General features: G+C 30.6%; 1 protein-coding gene and 2 pseudogenes across 1 annotated transcript; all 3 read left to right on the plus strand.

Moving 5' to 3' along the window:
* The first annotated feature begins 910 nt into the window (after positions 1–910).
* On the plus strand, positions 911–2,427 carry LOC140670343 (uncharacterized phosphotransferase YvkC-like; annotated as a pseudogene).
* Positions 2,046–4,782, plus strand: LOC140670344 (rifampicin phosphotransferase-like; annotated as a pseudogene).
* Positions 4,783–5,906: 1,124 nt separating this feature from the next.
* On the plus strand, positions 5,907–17,402 carry LOC140670187 (rifampicin phosphotransferase-like). The gene is made up of 21 exons (XM_072900757.1): positions 5,907–6,029; positions 7,343–7,492; positions 7,662–7,823; positions 7,995–8,140; positions 8,226–8,364; positions 8,445–8,622; positions 8,692–8,802; positions 8,903–9,127; positions 10,779–10,903; positions 11,878–12,000; positions 12,113–12,324; positions 12,406–12,551; positions 12,616–12,885; positions 12,966–13,116; positions 13,795–14,331; positions 14,402–14,704; positions 14,839–15,228; positions 15,339–15,664; positions 15,761–15,845; positions 15,983–16,283; positions 16,699–17,402. The coding sequence occupies exons 3-21, from the start codon at positions 7,709–7,711 to the stop codon at positions 16,755–16,757; spliced, it is 3,942 nt and encodes a 1,313-aa protein (XP_072756858.1). The 5' UTR covers positions 5,907–6,029; positions 7,343–7,492; positions 7,662–7,708; the 3' UTR covers positions 16,758–17,402.
* The last annotated feature ends 924 nt before the right edge of the window (positions 17,403–18,326 follow it).

Genomic DNA, 18,326 nt, shown 5'->3' on the forward strand with positions numbered 1-18,326 from the left:
ATATATATATATATATATATATATATATATATATATATATATATATATATATATAAGGGTGTCTCATAACTAACGAGCCAACGCTCGTGAACGGATAGAGTACAGTGAACTGAACAAAAAAGTATTAGGTCATTTTGCGATTTTCGCAATAATTATTAAAATATTAATTAAAAACGCTTAGCAAACAATATTCTACATATGTACGAGATGTCCGGTAATAATCGCCCCACCTCTTTAGGGCTGATAGAGCAGGTCAAACTGAACATAAAAGTCCTGTATCATTTTGCGATTTTCGCAATAATTATTAAAATATTAATTAAAAACGCTTAGCAAACAATATTCTACATATGTACGAGATGTCCGGTAATAATCGCCCCACTTCTTTAGGGCTGATAGAGCAGGTCAAACTGAACATAAAAGTCCTGTATCATTTTGCGATTTTCGCAATAATTATTAAAATATTAATTTAAAACGCTCAGCGTAGGAGCGCGCGCCGCATATAGCGTACCCTCAGCATACCCTGAGCGTTTTTAATTAATAGTTCAATAATTATTGCGCTAATCGCAAAATGATACAGGACTTTTATGTTCAGTTGGACCTGCTCTATCTGCCCTAGAGAGTTAAGACGATTATTACCAGACATCTTGTAGATATGTATAATATTATTCGCTAAGCGTTTTTAATTAATATTTTAATAATTATTATAAAAATCGCAAAATGACAATACTTTTTTGTTTAGTTCACTGTACTCTACCCACTCACGAGCGTTGGCTCATTAATTATGAGACACCCTGTATACGTACGTATACAGGATGAAGAAAAGTATCGAAACCTTGAAAAATCTCAAAAAAAATAAATTTTAGAGAAAAATGTTTCAGAAAAAGTTGTATGGTTTCAAGAGCGTCATAAGATGATACCATTGGTTTGACTTTGGATAGTCATTTGAAGGTCATGTGAAGGTTATCTTTAATTTCTTAAATGAAATGACTTATTTTAATTGCATATTCTTGTAGCTTATCTCAAGAGCTCTTTCCAAAATTATACCAAAATATTTTTTTATTAAGAACTTTTCGAGTTATAAGACTTGAAAGTTCCAGTACTTTGATATAAAATGTAACATATCTTTCCGTTCTCAACAACTGATTTTGAGTAACCGTGAAAACAAATGATTTAAGATAGCTGTGAAAACAACTGATTTTGAGTAGCCGTGAAACCCTTGAAACCATACACTTTTGTCTAAACCATTTTCCTATAAAATTTATATTTTTCGAGATTTTTCAGGGTTTCAATACTTTTTCCTCACTCTTTATGAACTATTTACAACTTCTTGTATTTAAATAATATGAAATAAAGTGTCCTAATATTTCTTACAGACAGTAGTATCAGGAATGGTTGAGCCTAACCTAACCTGATACTCTGACTACACGTAGGAAATTGAACAACACTTTAGCTATAGGCGCCTCTGTGATAGGGAGTAAGCAACAGAAGATATCGCTGAAAGATGATGTTGTGACTAGGTGCACTCTGAACGAATAGAAAAGTAAGAGGATATCGATATCTAATACTATCGCTCTGAAATTAACTAAAATAGGATTGCATTTGGAATGATTTTTTGGATCCGCTCGAGATATGGAATGGGCGGTTGTCGGTGAGCAAATTTTCCTTTTGCAAGCATGACCCATCACTACTATTAACGCATGGACAGACTTTGAGCTAATGCACGAGTTAGACTCGGAGGTTCCTTCCGATGTTGACTTAATAACTTTTGCCAACATCGAGGAAGTGCTTCCACATCCCATTAGTCCTTTGTCGAACTCTACCATTGTAAAAATAATAAACTTGTCAGTTGGCGCTAGATATAATCTTGATTACACGGTTATTCATATGGTCAATATGAGAGGTGCAATAAATTACTCGGCGTAAGTATTTGCATCTATCACATTTGTGAGATGAGTAAACTGATTGATAGTTCTTTTTCTTTTTATTAAGTGTGTTTTACGAGAGCTTGACAAAGAGATAACTCTATTGAATAAAATGATAGAGCCATGGCCGGACGCATAGTAATTACGCCTGAAATATACCAGTCCGCGGTAGAAAAATATGGTACCACAAGTAGATGGCGGAAAATGTATTTAATGTATGAATTGTTTAAAAAACAGGATGGGTAATGCTATAATAAAAGTAGCGACCGACGTATTTAAGAAATTTGTTTGGAACGCCAGCAAATTTGATACATCTCGTAATCTGTACAATGTCCTAGATAAGAAATATAAAGAAATCTTCTTAGTAAGATATTTCATTAAATTAAAAAAATAATAAATGTCTTCATTGAGAAGAAATGTTGAATTTAACATCCCTTAAATTGTTAACGGATTACAAAAAGTATCTTTATTATTATTAAAACATTTATATATTTCAGTTAGCACAGTGCCACAACATAGTATCTATGACGAGCATCTCTTACCAGATGATAGCAATGTCGTTTCTAATAAAGAGAAGTGACAATATTACATCCGATCATCTTGCGGATATCCCTGTTTTGATAAGTTTGTGTACCAATGTCATCAGCACCGAAGTACCCATAATCCTGGCTAAAATAGCATCGTGCATCAGAAAAACCGGCAAAGCGAAAAAGTTTAGTAAAATCGAACTCGCGAAAGCTATAGATTGGTTGAAATGCAGAAGAACTGCGTGCCTTCTTTGACAAGCACGGTCACAGAGGCTTTCATGAATTAGATTTAATCTCCGAACCTTGGATATTTAAGTACGATTATATTATTAGCACGATTCAGGTATGAAATACATATTTCAAAGAAATATCACATCGAAAAATGATTAAGAAATATTTTAATAAAATTTCTGTGTATATGTATAATATATATTCCATCCACACTGTTTTCAGACACAAGCAATGTCTGTCGAAAAGAATTATGAGAGCAAAACGCTTAATATACAGGAAACTTTTGCAGCTTTGAGGACGCCCATGTCATCGTTCACCAAATGGCTTCTGCAACAAGTGACACCTCTTTGCCGAAAAGCGGTTACACGCAGAGAAATGTCAAAAAACATACTTGTATCTACTGTACATACATTGAGATTAGCATACAAACGTCTCGGTACCTTAATGATTGCAGAAAGTTGCATACCTGATGAAAATCTTATATTTTTTTTTACGCACGAAGAGATCGGGCAACTTTTGAATGATCACAATTTGTCACTCGTGCGAAAGTGAGTCTAAATTTGATCGTTTACTTATTATATTATGCTCGTAGAATATCATATTACAATACTCATTACTGCATGAGTTTATTTGAAATCTTTCAGAACACTACGTAGAAGAAAGATTTATCAGCAAGCAGCAAAATTAAAATTTCCAGAATTCAGTAATGGCATGCCTATACCAGTACAGGTATGTATAATTGTTGTATAATTATTTCCATTGTATGTGTTATCTAGATTGAATAATTTGTCAATCTATTTTCTTGTGTCTATGTTTGTTATTAATATTTCTAAGATTATAACATGTACAATATCTCTCATTGCAGAAGACGCTCGACACCTCACTTTATGAAGGATGTACAAAGATTGAGGGTACTTCAATTTGTAACGGTTCTGTGGAAGGGCGTGCGTGATAACCGATCTGTCCGAGGCGAAAAATATACAAGATGGAGATATTTTGATCACACATTGCATCGACATTGGTTGGAGTCCATACTTCCCATTATTAGGTGGAATCGTGACAGAATTGGGCGGTCTTATAAGTCATGGTGCCGTCGTGGCGAGAGAATACGGTCTTCCTTGTATTGTTGGTGCTAAAAACGCAACTCAAATTTTTCACATAGGTTTGTACATATTTCTTATTATGTCACGCAGTGAACTCTACACTATACTGGAATGTTTACTCGAATGGGAAAAAAGCGCTGATTGTGAGCAAGAGGAAAAATGAATACTATATGTACATTTCTATCTTTCCTATTCTTGACCTTTTCTGTCCAATAGTAGAAAAATGTGCTATGTGTGCATGGAAAAAAAATAAGAAAAATAGAAAATCGTTGGTCAATCAGAAAACAATTTGACAGAAAAAAATAGTACTTATCTATATCTACCTTTGTGGTAGACAGACTCTTTTAACACGATACCATTCCAATATAATATAAAGTTTACTGATGTCATCTGATAAAAGCAATACACATAACTTGAGATTATTTATTATTATTACTATTATTTATCAACTTTAATTAATGTGAATTCCTCTATTTAGGCGACACTGTATTATTAGCTGGAGATGTTGGTGTATTACAATTAATTGAAAAAGCCTAATCGAGTAATAATAAAATATAAATAGATTTCCATTATTGTATTGAAACACTTAACATTCTCTCTCTCCCTCGTGAAACTTTGCACTTTTTTTGGAGAGAAAAAAAGAGAAAATAATCAATGATCATTTTTATGTAACACATACAAAAGAGAGTTCAAAGGAAAATGAAATAAATGACTTATTGTAGATGAAACCTTATTTTACAATGCAATAAAGCAAGGATTGCAAATTTTTGCGTTTCACCTTCACTGTATGATTATAGCTTATATATACATATTTATTACGATTATAATCTGACTAACAATAAGTTCTATCGTTCTTTATTTTAAATATGTACATCAGAGAGACTGTGCATTGACTAGAACAAGTGATAATCACTTAGCACAATATCTTAAAAATACTGGATGAAGAAAGATTTCGGTTTGTTGGAGCAAACTGACTTCACATCGTGTAAAGACACGCCCGCAATCATATTTTCTTTAAGTGCTTATTTCAAACGGTTTAATTGATGCATGTGTAGCATTGTGACTGTTTGATCAGGTGAGGAGCTCATAATAAAGTATTTGTTCATCTATGATAAGGTCCTTTTCTGTATCTGCTGGAATTCATTTATATATATGCTAGTATTTTAACAAAATTTAAAACATTGGACAAAATATACATATATATATATATATATGACTCCCCCTCCTCTCTCTCCCCCCTCTCTCTCTCCCCCCTCTTTCTCTCCCCCCTCTCTCTCTCTCTCTCTCTCTCTCTCTTTTATATTAAGCAAATATATTGTTATGTTAGGTTAAATTTTGTCAATAATATAGAACAACTTTTGGATCTCTTTAAAAGCGGAGGAAACATCCATAAAAGATTCTTTGAATATCCTAGGCCTTCTTATTTCATAGATAGATCTCGATTTTTCCTTCTAAGAGGAAGGAATATTTTAGGGATTTTTATTAGTGATTTTTAGCAGCACAGTTTATCATAAAACTTTTATGGTACCCGCAACTAATTTCAAATGTATGCAAACTCTTGAATTTAATGATTAATTAAATAATAATTAATAATAAGAAGATGTGGTACAAAAGCGTGAATGATCCATACACGTATGATCTAAATTATATAAATTATTTAATGCAAAGTCAAAAAAAATGCCATAAATTAAAAGTCGGAGCACAATGTAAACGTGGTTGTAATCGTGACGGTAGTAACCAAGAAGTATAAATTAAAATTGAACGTAACTAATAAATTAAAATACAGTAACATAAAAATTATAATAAAATACATAATAAGAAATAAAAGATAAAAACAAAAAAAAATTATGAAATACATAATACAAAATAAAAATTAATAAAATAATAACATGTATCGAACGTTATGGATTGATTTTTCGAGCCTTCTTCAGCGCAAGTATTCAAATATTAAAAATTAGTTATTGTATAATAAGAGTAATGCAAAAAATATGAAGTCAAAGTTTAAGATATTTATAGTCTACCGTCTTGAATCAACAAATAGAGGGGACTAGTTTCTCGGAGTGTTCTGCAGTAACGTACCTCTCTAGTTAGTCGATTAAGAGGAATATACTGTGAATATTACTTTGTTTATATGACGTTTCTTAGTGAAAATTGTTCATATTTTAACTTTTGATCATAATATTACCGTTTACGATATTGTATGATCGAAAGTCAAAATATGAACAATTTTCACTAAGACGTATAGAGTGAGTATAAAAATTTTCTTTATAATCAAACACAAGCTTTCAATTAAGCCTAGTTAGAACTTGACATCTTAAATTCCTTTCATCCTAGGCTAAAATTCACCATAGAAATCAATTTGAATAACACTCTCAATTTTTTAGACTTAAGAATAATAATTAATAATGATGGTCACCTTATTTTTGATTGGTTTCAAAAACCTACATTTTCAAGGAGATACTTAAACTTTCACTCCCAACATCCGATGTGCCAAAAGAAAGGCATTAGTATTGGTTTAGTGTTTAGTGGACAAAGTGTTCCGTCTATCGCATCCATTCTTCCACCAAAAAAATCTATGTTACATCATTGACATTTTATAGCAGAATGGGTATCTCATTAGTTTTATTTTTGACACAATCAATCATACATTAAAGTTTTTATTTTTTAACGCAGAAAATAATCCCATAATAAGCAACCATAATCCCATAATATAAGCAACATCTCAGAAAAATTTTTACCTCTCATAAAAAAAATTTTATTAAAGCACACAAACACCCGCTTCCCAAAGATAACATTAAATACAAAGTTGTCTACAAAATAGAATGCACATCATGTGACGCATCGTATGAGACAAACAAAAAGATTATTAAAAACACGCATTAACGAACATAAAAGACAAATTAACTCAGTTTCACAAGAAGCATCGGTAATCACGGAGCACAGAATCTTAAATGACCATGATTTTAGGTGGGATAATATACACATACTTGACAGGGAGCCGGATTACATAAAAAGACTAACATCTGAAATGATCAATATCAAGAAACAAAAAAATAGCCTTAATCTACAGAGCGACACTGAAACATTAAGCCTTGCCGATGTTTTGTTGATTTTTATCAAAGTTTTTTGTTTTATTATTATCACTTTCTTCTCGGTTTGCTGAAAAAATTACATAATAATTTCATGCACCGATAAATAGTGTTTATAAAGTTAATGTGTAAAAATTTTATTTATAATATACTTTTTTATATAAAAAAATTGTTATAAAAGATATATATTTATATATATTTATATATATATATATTTATATATATATATATATATATATATATATATATTCATTTATTATTAAAGTTTTTGTTAAAAATATATATAAAATACATTTCTTTATATCAACATCTGCTACCATTCAGTTTTCTTACAAATGATTCGGTAACAGATTTTGTAATAAATTTGTAATCAGATAAATCATAAGCAACTCATGCAATCAATGCATCAATATCTCTTGTCCTTGACGCATTTAATAGCAGCAGATTTATAGAAGGGGATTATATAACAGGTTTCCCTCTCTCGGGGAGATAACAGGAAAAGAGTCAATTTGCCGTCAGACAAAAACAGTATACTCGTCGTTTGGACGTTTATTTAACAAGCTCGCCTATTATCGGTCTATTCTAAATACGAGTGATTACAATTTACATACGCGAGAGAGGTGTGCTATGTTTTATATCCTGTGAATCATTTACAATATAGCTTATGTAAATCCAATAAAAACAATTTTAACGTGTTAGTGCTTGATAACAGACAAAAGTGTCTTAGATATCTTTTAAATCATATTAGTGTTTCGACATGTAATAATCTCAAACGTTATTTCACATTAGATACTGATCGTCCAGATTACAAATCGTGTAAAGTGAAACATTACACAATGGAATGCGTTATATATATTGTGCAGATTGTGGTTTCAATTATTCTCGCTACATGGATATATTTTTGGTTTAATAAACGTATAAAAGGACAACTGTCACATTATCTTGGTTTAGGTAAGACATTTTCAGACAAATAATCTTTACATAATTTTTGTTCTGCGTGTCTAGAGTAATAATAAAATTTAGCAGTCTCATAAAAATTGATTCTGTTAATTTTGAGATAATCGACTTAACGAAGAATTTGTATATATATATCTTTAAAAATTAAAAATCATGTTTTTTTAGATGTACTGTTTGTTCTAAAACGATGGTGGGTTCTTTGGTGTATCTCGAAACAGAACAGAGCTCAAAACAAAAATAGAGAAGTTTTCGATATAGAAGAAATTTTAAAATCATGCATGGATAATCCAAAGATTACTGTGAATGAAAATGTAAGTAATAGTGCGTAATGCTTTGCTTTAATCATATGTTAAAAATTTTTTATTATTTATTTTATTATTTATTTATTTTATACAGAGTTGCGATAGCATATCTTTCTATGGTACTGACCAAAAAGGCAATTCATTATTTATTAAAATGAGTCACAGAGGATGTCACATAGTGGAATTAATCTTGCAATTAATCTTATCGGATGGTCGAGTTTATGTGCTGCCTAGTAAGATTCAATTAATATCATATGTATAATATAATTAATAATAATAGAGAATAAACTCACACTTATGTGTATGTGTGTAGATTATCCTGATAAATCTATGACAAAAAATACAAATCAAAAATGGTCGGCATTGGGTCTAAAAATTGAATCGTTACAACCACGACGTTGGAGAATCACTTATAATGGTCTTCTCTGGAAACAATGTCAAGAAGACACATGTAACGAAGACAATGTGGAACATATTCGTTTAAATTTCATGTGAGTAAAAGTAAACAGTTATGTGAAAAATACGAATTACCTATATGAAAAGATCACCTCATTTTTCAGATTTATAGGAAAGTCTCAATCATCAGAATGGCCAGGTGACTGGAGTACTTATTTGCATGCAGACGCTTTGGCACGTGAACCATGGAAAAATCCCAATTGGATACATAAAATGTAAAATTTTATTAATATAATAATGTGAATTACTATTTTAACAATATGTTAACAATAAATCTTCTTTTTCTTTTTTTTTTTTCTTTTTCCGATATTACAGTAAATTAATGGACCATACAGGTTTTGATCATTGGGGATCCACTATTGGGCAGATAACATTTAAAAATTCAAAAACGGATGCATTTTATTTACGAGGGCTGTACCAGCGACGCTGGGGTAAACACGAATCTTATCAATTTCGGCAAACCATAACATTTTTTGGTGTAACAAGGCATGGAGCGATGTACTATCTTGGTGTGAGCGAGACCAAACATAGTTTCTCACAGTAAGATGAACAAACTATAACACGTTATAATAAAATATATATTTGTATATCTGAATGCAGTGGAGTAGCCAGACTTAGGTTTTTTGGGGGCGGAGGGGGGGGTGGCTAAAAATATTTCTATGGCTGTAATTCATAGACTTTTCTCAAGAAAAGTCACTGAGACTTAAAATCTTTGGGGGGAAGGGGGGGGGGCTCGAGCCCCTATAGCCCCCCCTGGCTACGCCACTGTCTGAATGTATGTGTGTGTGCGTATGTGTTTGTGTCGGTGTATGTGCGTACGCACGCGAGTGTACAGATACATATACATACTATATGTGTATACATATATAGAGTAGTCATTTTAATGTGTATATATATATATATATATATATATATATATATATATATATTTAGTAAATAAAATGAAATAGTTTAAAAAGGCATAAAGAACTGTACAATTATAAGAAAGTAAAAATGAAAAGTAAGAAAAAAAGGTTATTTAAAAAGTATAATAATTTAATAATTGTAAATAAAGTAACGTGTTACATCGAGAATTTGACAGTTTAATTGTGAGTGTGGGCGGACATTTCGACTGATTTTTATGTCATCCTCAGCGCCTACTATTGTATATTCCAGTTAAAATTACGAAATAAAGTACGCAAAAGAACGCAAAAAAATTTTTTAGTAGAAAATTATGCATCTACATGTTACAGTTAAGTAGGAGTGATATCAACGCAATAAGATAATTAAAATCTATATATGATGGTCGCAACAGTTATATCTAAAGCTATTTTTAGCCATCCTTGAATTTTGAACATTGTCGTTGACAAAGTTCAAATTGTGGACAAGCTTGATTGTTGCCTGTAAACGTATAACAGTTATGCGCAGATGTAGGCGTGGTTGAATTAACGCAGTTATGTCACAATGAAATAATTTAGACAAAAATTTTAAGTTAAATGAATTAGCATGGAATAAGCAATCAAGCAAAGTATTGAACGATTAAAACGAAGTTAATGAAACGTTAATGTGAGTCAATAGTATAAAATTTAAATAAAGAAGTCAACGAAAAATACATCAATATATAAAAGAAATTTTAAATCAAATATGAAAAATAGAATAAAAATATATAAATAAGTAAATACACAAATTTATATATGGTTTCAAAAAATAAAAAGTATAAATTAAAAATAGATAAGAGAAAGAAATAAAAATATATAAATGTAGTAATTTAAAATAAATAACTGTATACTATAACTGTATACTATATATACAAGAAAGAGTAAGAATAGTAGGCGCTGAGCACGACTTAAAAATGAGTCGAAACGTCCGCCCACACTCACAGTTAAACTGTCAAATTTATTTAAAATTCTCCATGTAACATGTTACTTTATTTACGATTATTAAATTATTATACTTTTTAAATAACTTTTTATTCTTACTTTTCATTTTCACTTTCTTATAGTTGTACAGCTCCTTATGCCTTTTTAAACTATTTCATTTTATTTAATTAAAGAAGGCTTTCCTACTTGATTAATATAGATTTTATATATATTTCTTAAAATACGAGATTTTATCAGAGAACAAATTTTACATGAATATAACAATGAATTTTTTCTAATTAAAACAACATAAAGCGAGAAATAAAATATTAATGCTACAAAATTTGTTACAGCATGCAGTTTGGCCATCTTGAGGAAGCGAATGGAACGTTATCTAAAATTGATTGGACTGATTTAAAATTGAGCGACTTTGAAAAAGGAGATACTGTTCCTATGAATTACAAGATTGCGTTTACAGGTATATTTTCAAATACAATATTATTTTGTCATATTATTATATAAGTATCACATACGTACTGGCAAATTATACGTATAGAGCGTCTATAAAAAAAAATCTCAAAATCTTAAAATATCGTGAAAAATAAAGATTTTTCGAAAAAAATGTTTAATATAAAAGTTGTAAGATTTTAAGTAACGTAAAAAATTTGTATATATAATCAGACAAAATTATACAATCTAATTATACAAATTTATATACGAAATTTGTCCATTTTATACATAATTTTATATATAATTATATATAATTGCAGCATTGTGTATAAGTATGTATAAGCTTACATATACATAATTCTAATTGCAGCTATCAATCCATTTATATATAAATATACGTAACATTTTATATGACATTTATTCGGTGTCATCTATAATTATACATATTTTTACACAATTGTGTAGAATCCTGTATAATTATATTCAATTCTGCATAACTATACATAAAAATTTTTATCGGGATTATATCACAATATTAGTATGATCTTGGATAACATTGTCAAGAGAGAGAGAAGTCATTTAAAACCCTACTTTTAAAATAAATATTTTTTTCAAAAATACTTAATTTTCAAAATATTCAAGGATTCCGGAACTTTTTACACACTTTGTATATTTATACATAAAAGAATTATATATATAATATGATATAATATAACATAATATGATACTTTATTTATTTCTTTAAAAATTACAATTAAATTTCACAAAAATTAATTTTTCTATGAAACTGACACACGACTATCCTATATCTGACTTTTTTAATCTTCGAGATTTAAATTTATTGTTTCTATAATTATCAACCAGTACCTTACAAACTAACTTTTACAGAAAATATATTTATATATATATTTATATTATAATTAAATATATTTTTATATCTTGTATGATATATATATATATATATATAATGCAACATTATTAATATTTATGCGACTGTTTTAGCGGCTGGAAAAAATTATAACGCAATTATCAATTACACAGTAAGCGATGCAATTACCTATTACGATGATCAATCCTGGGCGTATACAACCCGTAATCTGCATGTAGAACTAAACGGAAGCAGAGGTATATTAACGTAATGATTCAGAAGCCCTGTAACTGTGCTAAATTGAGACTTACATTTCTCGAAAGAACAATCTTAAATCTATCTTGTTTAAGAAATTATACGAATGTATAGGTACTGGATTAATGATTGTATGCTGTCCATATACTGGATCGAAGCAAATCAAGAACTCAGTAACCAAAGTTCAATATTTGACACAACCTAACACATTTGAACAAAAGGATAAATATATTTTACATTTTGCTGATAAACAATGTCAAAATGAGAACATTGTCGGAGGAAAGGCATATTCCCTTGCAGTTCTGACATCTATTATCACTGATGATGTACGAATATATATTTATAATGCACTTGAAAAGCGACAAATTCATCATAATGAAAATATAAACTTTTATTTTCTTTTCTAGTTTATAGTACCCCAAGGTTTCTGTGTAACGAGCCTCGCTCTGGAGCGACAATTGCAACATCACAAACAATTGCAGGATTTGATCAATGATATAATAGATATCAGTCGTGGCAAAAAGAAGGAGGATCTTAAAACTTATTGTGAAAAGTATGCGTTTAATGTTTCTACTTTTGAAAGTGTATTGTGGCTGTAAATCTTCTTTGTTTCTCAGGACAGTGTCCGTTATTCAAACTACTCCGGTTGAAGAACAAATTAAGCAAGCAATATTAGAGGGCTTAGAGGAATTAGAAATGTCTGTAAATGAAAAAGATGTATGCAACCTGTACGCTGTAAGATCGAGCGCTGTTGGAGAAGATAGCGAGGAAACTTCGGCCGCTGGTCAAAACTCGACATATTTAGGTGTGAAGGATGCAAATGACATTATCAAATGCGTTGCTAAATGTTGGGCAAGCTTATTCTCATATCAAAGCGTCGAATACAGGTAATTTACTTTTCTATCCTGCCCAGAGAATGAGAGAACGAGCAGATTTATTTTTTTGATGATGATGATTGCATATACAGACGGCAGAATGGACTACCTATAAAAGTATCTATGGGTGTTTGCATTCAGAAAATGATCGACGCGGAAACAGCTGGCGTTATGTTTACTAGACATCCTACAACCGGTGATCCATCTAGCATCATTATCACAGCTAATTATGGTTTAGGAGAGGTATGTCCAATTGATGTCAAATAGATATACTACTCTGCATAGTTATAATATATATATATATATATATATATATATATATATATAATTTGTGTTTACATCTTATGATTCCGGCATACTGGATTTTTCTTAAATATTAAATTGCAGAATGAGCAATATCCAATGAGAGCTCTGTTTTCGAATGTAATACCTAAAAAAACAAAGCTCTCGTTGAATATCGCTTATTGCGTCCAATGTGCAGAGAACCATTAATTTGCTTATTCTGCTATTTACTACTGAAATTTTATAGCACTGGTCTAATTTGTTAACTGTGAGATGCGCGACTCCAGGAAAAAAGTTTTTCTTCTATTCCTTTGTGCTCTTTTTCTCATTCCACAATTAACGAATAAGGTGGACCCAGTGTGTATGTAATAGTATAGATTGTCAATACTGGCAGTGAATATTGGAATATCTTTAATAACGGCAAAAAACTAACAAAAAAGTAACGAAAAAGTAACGAATCGTTACTTTCTTAGTAACGGTAACGGTAACGCGTTACTTTTTAGAATTATAGTAACAAGTAACGGTAACAGTAACGCTTTACTTTTATGAAGTAACGTTCCCAAGTCTGCTCTGTATGTACTATTTATAATTTCTCGTATTTAAATAATATGAAATAAAGTGTCCTAATATTTCTTACAGACAGTAGTATCAGGGACGGTTGAGCCTGATACTCTAACTATTCATAGGAAGTTGAACAACACTTTAGCTATAGGCGCCTCTGTGATAGGGAGTAAGGAACAGAAGATATCGCTGAAGGATGATGTTGTGACTAGGTACACTCTGAACGAACAGGAAAGTAAGAGGATATCGATATCTAATGCCATCGCTCTGAAATTAGCTAAAATAGGGTTGCATTTGGAATCGTTTTTTGGATCCGCTCGAGATGTAGAATGGGCGGTTATCGGCGAGCAAATTTTCCTTTTGCAAGCACGACCCATCACTACTATTAACGCATGGACAGACTTTGAGCTAATGCACGAGTTAGACTCGGAAGTTCCGTCCGATGTCGACTTAATGACTTTTGCCAACATCGAGGAAGTGCTTCCACATCCCATTAGTCCTTTGTCGAACTCTACCATTATAAAAATAATAAACTTGTCAGTTGGCATTAGATATAATCTTGATTGCACGTTTATTCATGTGGTCAATATGAGAGGTGCAATAAATTACTCCAGCGTAAGTATTTGCATCTATCACATTTGTGAGATGAGTAAACTGATTGATAATTCTTTTTCTTTTTTTTAAGTGTGTTTTACGAGAGCTTGACAAAGAGATAACGCTATCAAATAAAATGACAGACCTAGCCATGTCCGGACGCGTAGTAATGACGCCCGAAATACACCGGTCCGCGGTAGAAAAATACGGTACCACAAGCAGATGGCGGAAAATGTATTTGATGTATGAATTGTTTAAAACAGCATGGATGAGTGATGCGATAATAAAAGTAGCGACCGACGCATTTAAGAAATTTGTTTGGAACGCCAACGAATTTGATACATCTCGTAATCTGTACAATGTTCTAAATAAAAAATATAAAGAAATCTTCTTAGTAAGTTATCTCAGCAAATTTAAAAAAATAATAAATGTCTTCATCTAGAAGAAATGTTGAATTTAACATCCCTTAAATTGTTAACGGATTACAAAAAATATTTGTATTATTATTAAAACATTTATATATTTTAGATAGTACAGTGCCACAACATAACATCTATGACGAGCATCTCTTACCAGATGATAGCGATGTCGCTTCTAACAAAGGGTAGTGACAATATTACATCCGATCATCTTGCGGATATCGCTGTTTTGCTAAGTTCGTGTACCAATGTCATCAGCACCGAAGTACCCATAATCCTGGGTAAAATAGCATCGTGCATCAGAAAAACCGGCAAAGCGGAAGAGTTTAGTAAAATCGAACCCGCGAAAGCTATAGATTGGTTGAAATCGAATTGTTTACCGGCTGCAGAAGAACTGCGTGCCTTCTTTGACAAGCACGGTCACAGAGGCATTCATGAATTAGATTTAATCTCCGAACCTTGGATATTTAAGTACGATTATATTATTAACACGATTCAGGTATGAAATACATATTTCAAAGGAATATCGCATCGAAAAATATTTAAGAAATATTTTAATAAAATTTCTGTGTATATGTATAATATATATTCCATCCACACTGTTTTCAGACACAAGCAATGTCTGTCGAAAAGAATTATGAGAGCAAAACGCTTAATATACAGGAAACTATCGCAGCTTTGAGAACGCCCATGTCATCGTCCACCAAATGGCTTCTGCAACAAGTGACACCTCTTTGCCGAAAAGCGGTTACACGCAGAGAAATGTCAAAAAACATATTTGTATCTACTGTACATACATTGAGATTAGCATACAAACGTCTCGCTACCTTAATGGTTGCAGAAAGTTACATACCTGATGAAAATCTTATATTTTTTTTTACGCACGAAGAGATCGGGCAACTTTTGAATGATCACAATTTGTCACTCGTACGAAAGTGAGTTTAAATTTGATCGTTTACGTATTATATTATGCTCGTAGAATATTATATTACAATACTCATTACTGCATGAATTTATTTAAAATCTTTCAGAACACTACGTAGAAGAAAGATTTATCAGCAAGCAGCAAAATTAAAATTTCCAGAATTCAGTAATGGCATGCCTATACCAGTACAGGTATGTATAATTGTTGTATAATTATTTCCATTGTATGTGTTATCTAGATTGAATAATTTGTCAATATATTTTCTTGTGTCTATGTTTGTTATTAATATTTCTAATGATTATAACATGTACAATATCTCTCATTGCAGAAGACGCTCGACACCTCACTTTATGAAGGATGTACAAAGATTGAGGGTACTTCAATTTGTAACGGTTCTGTGGAAGGCAGAGCGTGCGTGATAACTGATCTGTCCGAGGCGAAAAATATACAAGATGGAGATATTTTGATCACACATTGCACCGACATTGGTTGGAGTCCATACTTCCCATTATTAGGTGGAATCGTGACAGAATTGGGCGGTCTTATAAGTCATGGTGCCGTCGTGGCGAGAGAATACGGTCTTCCTTGTATTGTTGGTGCTAAAAACGCAACTCAAATTTTTCAGACAGGTTTGTACATATTTCTATGTCACGCAGTGAACTCTACGCTATACTGGAATGTTTACTCGAATGGGAAAAAAGCGCTGATTGTGAGCAAGAAGAAAAATGAGTACTATATGTACATTTTTATCTTTCCTATTTTTGGCCTTTTCTGTCCAATAGTAGAAAAATGTGCTATATGTGCATGGATCAAAAATAAGAAAGATAGAAAATCGTTGATCAATCAGAAAACAATTTGACAGAAAAAAATAGTACTTATCTATGTCTACCTCTGTGGTAGACAGACTCTTTTAACACGATACCATTCCAATATAATATAAAGTTTACTGATGTCATCTGATAAAAGCAATACACATAACTTGAGATTATTTATTATTATTACTATTATTTATCAACTTTAATTAATGTGAATTCCTCTATTTAGGCGACACTGTATTATTAGCTGGAGATGTTGGTGTATTACAATTAATTGAAAAAGCCTAATCGAGTAATAATAAAATATAAATAGATTTCCATTATTGTATTGAAACACTTAACATTCTCTCTCTCCCTCGTGAAACTTTGCACTTTTTTTGGAGAGAAAAAAAGAGAAAATAATCAATGATCATTTTTATGTAACACATACAAAAGAGAGTTCAAAGGAAAATGAAATAAATGACTTACTGTAGATGAAACCTTATTTTACAATGCAATAAAGCAAGGATTGCAAATTTTTGCGTTTCACCTTCACTATATGATTATAGCTTATATATACATATTTATTACGATTATAAACTGACTAACAATAAGTTCTATCGTTCTTTATTTTAAATATGTACATCAGAGAGACTGTGCATTGACTAGAACAAGTGATAATCACTTAGCACAATATCTTAAAAATACTGGATGAAGAAAGATTTCGGTTTGTTGGAGCAAACTGACTTCACATCGTTTAAAGACACGCCCGCAATCATATTTTCTTAAAGTGTTTAGTTCAAACGATTTAATTGGTGTAGGTATGTAGTGTTCCATTGTGACTGTTTGATCAGGTAAGGAGCTCATAATGAAGTATTTGTTCATCTGATGATAAGGTCCTTTTCTGTATCTGCTGGAATTAATTTATGCTCGTATTTTAGCAAAATTTAAAACTGGACAAAATATATATACATATATATGACTCTCTCTCTCTATATATATATGTATATATATTTATATATATATATATATATATATATATATATATATATATATATATATATATATATATATATATTGTTAGAGAAATATGTATATTATTCATCATAAGAATTAATAATAATAATATCATAATTTAACGATAATTTAGAATAACTTTTATTCTGATTGCTTTAATTTTTATTTGCAATAATAATCGTGTTTGGATAATTTATCGTTGCGATATAGTTTTATGTCGTTTATTAAAAGATAATTAATTATTAACTGTAGTCATATAGTGAATTTTAATTTTGATATATGTCACAATCGCGTTTAGGAAAAAATTCAACAGAAGCGTTCATATCTTTACTAATATTTTACTACTAATTGTAAGTACGAACAATAACAAGACAAACGATATAATAAAGTCTTTTATATTCCGCCAAGAATCAAACAATATTAATTCATCGCTAAAACATTTTATTACGACACACACACACACACACACACACACACACATATATATATATATATATATATATATATATATATATATATATATATACAGTGTTGCGCTTAGATAATTTAAAATAATGTAGATATAGATAAGATAAAATATATGCATCTGTATTTGAAATAAGATAAAGATAATCTTAATTTATATATATCTAGATGAAAGATAAATTAGTTGAATGTTTTATCTAGATACCTTTAAGATAATATTCAAAATTACAATTTATATAAAAATAATACACTTCAGAAAACTATAAAAAATATAAGCATATATTTCAGTATTAATACATTAAAGGTTTAGAGTTAAATTACAAGTTTTTATTTTTTAAGAACAATAGTTTTTCGAACGATCGTTGGATAAACGATTTCTCCGAGGTACAAATCTCT

Source organism: Anoplolepis gracilipes, chromosome 10, assembly GCF_047496725.1.
Source record: "Anoplolepis gracilipes chromosome 10, ASM4749672v1, whole genome shotgun sequence".
Taxonomy (NCBI): domain Eukaryota; kingdom Metazoa; phylum Arthropoda; class Insecta; order Hymenoptera; family Formicidae; genus Anoplolepis; species Anoplolepis gracilipes.